Source organism: Perkinsus marinus, assembly GCF_000006405.1.
Source record: "Perkinsus marinus ATCC 50983 genomic scaffold scf_1104296957586, whole genome shotgun sequence".
Classification (NCBI taxonomy): domain Eukaryota; phylum Perkinsozoa; order Perkinsida; family Perkinsidae; genus Perkinsus; species Perkinsus marinus.
The window spans coordinates 89,884-94,495 of NW_003207071.1; the positions used below are offsets into that span (position 1 = coordinate 89,884).

The window sequence follows — 4,612 nt, forward strand, 5'->3', positions numbered from 1 at the left end:
ACGTCACTGACGTTACGTCAAGGCGAGCGCGTGCGAGATGTTCGCAATTCGCATCGCAACAGGCATGTAACTGGCCGCCAGTGACGTTGCGTTCATACCACACTGGTCCCAGTACCTCATCGTGGTGTGGAGGTTACTGGATGGTGAATTCTAACAAGATCGAAACTGGGATTCAAGCTGCCACCACTTACATGCTACCCCACCCAGAAAAAATTCTCACCTCGGGTTCGTCACTGTCGTTACGACAGTGTCGTACTCTGCATTCTGCTCCAGGATTTCTGGATTTCTCTGAGAGCGCCGTTATGCTGGATGGCTTTGTCCGCACTGGAAGAAGCTTTATTAGTGCATTCACACACTGGGACCCGAGACAGCTGATAGTATCAGCCAGGCTGGTTGTATGCCGTAGCCATTTTTGGCAGTATTTGCTAGTGGCATTGTTGTGAGAGGGCGATTGGCCTATGGCCCACAATAAGATTTGAATCAGCTTGAATTGAATGGAATTGAATTGAATTGAATTGCGTTTATGGCCCATAAAATATGGGAACAGAAGTCTCAGTTGTTGTGTTATGTGTGTACTTTCGGTTCACCCGGTTCTCTTATGAAGACACACCGCCAGTTCTTCACTGGCTCTCCGTCATCGTCGTAGCCCACGACTCGTATGCAAGGTACTCCAATATGTGCTGGTTTGGGTCTAGGTTCTCAGGATTGCACCTTCGAGGCATGATGAGAGTCACAATAGCTGAGGCCGATCGAACAAAGATGATCAAATCATCGTGAGGTGATCAGGAACGAAGCCGGCATAAGAGAGTTCTACACATGAGCATTGCCATGAGCGTGCGCCCGATCGATCGACGTCGTCTTTTATACACATCAAGTGAGTCAGGCCCATATTCATGGTCTTTTGGAGTCCACTAGTTACAACAACAACCTCAGAATCCATCAAGAAGCTACATGTTCATCGTTGTTCGGTGTTTATTTTACATAATTCCCGAAAATGCAGGTATTATTCCCTAAAATAATTCCTTAATTCCCTTCCCCGGGAATATTCCCGGGAATAATAGGTATAATTCCCCACTTTCAGCCACCCTGGAACCATTCGAGATCTTGTGGAGTATGTCGATATTATCCTCCTCTTACTCCTCAGTTGCTTTCTCGGATGATGCACCATGAAAGCTATCTGTGGAGGGAGGGAAGTCATTTCCCTGGTTAGAACCAGATTCAGTCCCCATTAAGTCATTGGTACCCGTATCCTCACTATAATCCAACTCATCCAAATCATTGATATCATAACCAGAATACATTATTAAGATAACCAGAACAAAAAGTACAATAACCTTCAACAGAGGTGACCAAAAGAAGTGACAATTATGGTCTCTGACAACGATTGAACCACTTCATTGAGTAACAACTATGAGACACTCTAGCTAATGAGACAAATTACACGAAGTTCACGACTATCGAGCGATCAGTTTATCAGAGCTATCGCAATGTTGGACCGTCCAACTTGGATGATCCCGTGAGCCCCGGCGAGTTTATGACGAGGGACAAGTCCAAATTTAATTGACAGGTGTCATGGTGTGGTAAACACTTCCAAATATCGCGCTAGATGTGTATGTAATTCACTAATTCTCGAGTAGGCAGTTACGCTCCTGATGGTTTCAAACAGTGCCACTAAGAGACGTACTGCTCCCACCATGCCGTCCGTAATAGGGACACATTTTTGTGTCCCTATTACGGAGCCACACGTTACGGAGTGCGGGAAGCGACTGTTTTTGAAGGCAGCTGTGGCTACATATACTACAAGTATATGTATAGCGACTCATTGTAAATAAGTATTGGTCGTGAAATCCTGAATGCTGGCGTTTTTGGAGGCGCTGAATGTAACGGTGAGCCCAACGTTGAAAGAAATTATAGTTGCATATCTACCGCTACGAATTGGCCGCAAACCCGGAGACAGGCCCGTTTTCATACAAGGCATGGTACCTACATTAGAGATGTGATTATCTTCTCAAGAGATCTGAAGAGCCAGAATAAAGAGGGGGCACAAAGCGAAGCATGGAGAAGTTCGCCACGGACTCAACCGCATACCGTACGATACTAGTAACTCAATAAGCATAAGTCGGGAGAGTCGGGAAGGACTGAATATGCGACTTATCATTTCTTCAAGAGTCTTCAGATGACTTCTGTTGAAGAGTTTCAAAAGCCAGTTCATTCACATCCATCAAATACGAGACGAATATAAGACTTCATGCTGTCTAGAAGAAAAATGAATATGGACGGAAGAAAATCGTCCTGTTTCGAATAAGATGGGTTCCATCGAGTGCACATCCACAATGGAGGAGATCCACTCAGACCTTAGGTGTACCACCAAGCAGGTCATCATCTATTTCACAGTTTCCGAGGGCTATCTTGAAAAGGCCGTTGTCACCCCAGTCTTCATTCCAGGAGTTCACGACAAGCCAGTAAGCTTGTCCAGTCTCTTCACCCCAACCAATTATCTTCACAGCATGTCCACCGAGTTCTTTTCCAGAAGTATGCTTGTATACACCGGACCTGTAGGCTAGGAAATCTTCGTAAACAATGAAAGAAGCCGAAACCTGATCAAAGTTAACGCTGGGATCACAGAAGTAGATCGGTCCCACCGGGCCATCGGTCCTGATAGCATTCTTGGCATCGTTTACAGAGTATTCATACGGAACGGATTCCACCAGGAAATGACGATCACTGAGAATGATAAACTCGATTAATTTGGCCTAGCTTAGCCTTCCATTACTCTCTCAAAGTGGTCGTATACTTCGGGTTGTGACATTGTTCGGCACAGTTGGGAGTCTCGTATGAGTCCTGATAGGCAATGACAGTAAGTGCCTCAGCGGTCGCCGGAGGCGACACGCCGCTACAGCTTACCTTCGGGCATTTGGGGTACTTGCTATCATTGACATGATGAGCGCATGGGGGGAAATCGTACGGCCAGCACCCATCGTCTTTAGTCATATCATCTTCCGCAAGGTAATCTCCACCTGAGCACCGAAAGAAATGTTCTACTACACTTCAGGATTGTGCAGCATATGTGAATATCGGAGGTTCAATTTCCATAAATCAGCCCAGTATACTGGGATGAGTTGTCCCAGACGATGCTACAGCAGAAGTCATCGTCGCTGGCTCATTATTGAGAACGACAGCGACCCGTGCCGCGATTATCATCATATTTCCCAGCGTCTACAGTGCAGATCTCTCCTCTGTCTTCATTCTGTATACAAAAATGGCTATCGAATTGTCGAGGATAAGTCATAGGCTATGACTCATAGCAAACTCGCCTCGGATTCCGAGACTCGTTTCGGTCGACTCCCCTCACCAGTTGCGATCCCTTTATTGTGCACCCAAGACCAGGCTAAGGAGGGAATTCCACCATCGCATCCGAAGGACCTGGGCAGTAAGTACCGATTGGAAAGCTCCCAGTCTAAGTCTGGCATCCTCGACTCACGGCGCACAAGCATTCATCTCGCCGGCCGATAGTAGCTCCGTGAACGTCCCATTCGACTTGATACATAGGCGGTCATTGAAGGCCTCAGTGACACCGAATGCCCAACAGCTTCCACAATCTGACTGGTCCCTGGAGATCGAGGCAGCATTTCCTCACACAGTCGTCAGTTAGCTACCTGATGTGGCGGATAACCTTTGAGCAGTTGGGAAAGGCGGTGCGAGCGTCGAAGTCAGTAGGGAGGTCTTGCAGCTCCTCTATAGCATAGCCTTTTCTTATGACTTTGTCGTTTGACCCTCTCTTCAATGTTCCACATAACATCTTAGCATCACGCAGGGAGAGGTCTGAGGAAAAGAAGACTGATGCTTCGACAAACACTTGAAAAGTAGAGCTACTCTTGAATCTTTTCTGCCCAGTCGACGCGGTCCATGTGTTCTGCTTGGAATTGATCTCGTCAACGAGGCTCTGCATGATGGCCGGTCTGGTCTCATCGTAGAGGACCGCCAAATCTTCAGTCGAGATGAGTTCTGACTGGATCCTCAACTCCTCCTCAAAACGAGCGAAATGCTGGGCTTCTTCTGCAGGAGTATAAACCAATCCTGAATATGGGGAGTTGTTGTTGTTGCTCCAATGGGCTGTCGATATGGTGAACCCAGTCGCACCTCTATGATCCTTGAGGTCGTCAAATATGCTTTTGGCATGCCTGATGGCCAGGATTGAGTTCTCCCAGAAAGACCAGATGCAGGTGATTGTGATGAATGAATGATAGACCATTGACATGCCGTAATATGGCTTCGGAATCACAAGTCTACGTTGGAAATTCCAACTCAGAATGTACAAGGACACCACTGGTCGGGAAGTATTTCCGAAGGAGGCCACAGGAGAAAACCATAAGCCCTGCGCTCCAAAGCCTGAAGTTCAGGCTGTTCGTGTTGTTCTCGATGATGTTATCAAGAAGTGTCTCCGCAGTTTTTGAAGTCCTCCATCAGCATCGAGTAGCACGCATGAACTGGGAACGTGTGAGCTCAGTTGTCCCCAGCTTTGGAACCTCCACAGTGAATTTGTTTCGGCAAGATTTCCTAGAATGACCGACTTTTCGGAGAGGTTCTCTCTCAGAGAATGGATCACGAGAAT

At 47.0% G+C, this 4,612-nt stretch overlaps 2 protein-coding genes across 2 annotated transcripts in view; both read right to left on the minus strand.

The window, feature by feature from the left end:
• The window catches only part of Pmar_PMAR022661 (cathepsin b, putative), a gene marked incomplete at both ends in the record, with an annotated part of 12,590 nt that extends 10,767 nt beyond the window's left edge, over positions 1-1,823 (minus strand). The window contains 3 exons of the mRNA XM_002774740.1: positions 17-150; positions 221-324; positions 1,736-1,823. Of these exons, the coding sequence (XP_002774786.1) occupies positions 17-150; positions 221-324; positions 1,736-1,823 (326 nt within the window). The remainder of the gene's footprint in view (positions 1-16; positions 151-220; positions 325-1,735) is intronic.
• A 525-nt stretch (positions 1,824-2,348) lies between these two features.
• Pmar_PMAR022662 (cysteine proteinase, putative) lies at positions 2,349-4,258 on the minus strand (the record flags this gene model as incomplete). The annotated part of the gene is made up of 8 exons (XM_002774741.1): positions 2,349-2,724; positions 2,774-2,841; positions 2,905-3,017; positions 3,353-3,423; positions 3,482-3,610; positions 3,657-3,822; positions 3,874-4,077; positions 4,141-4,258. The coding sequence occupies 8 exons, from the start codon at positions 4,256-4,258 to the stop codon at positions 2,349-2,351; spliced, it is 1,245 nt and encodes a 414-aa protein (XP_002774787.1).
• Positions 4,259-4,612: the final 354 nt, after the last annotated feature.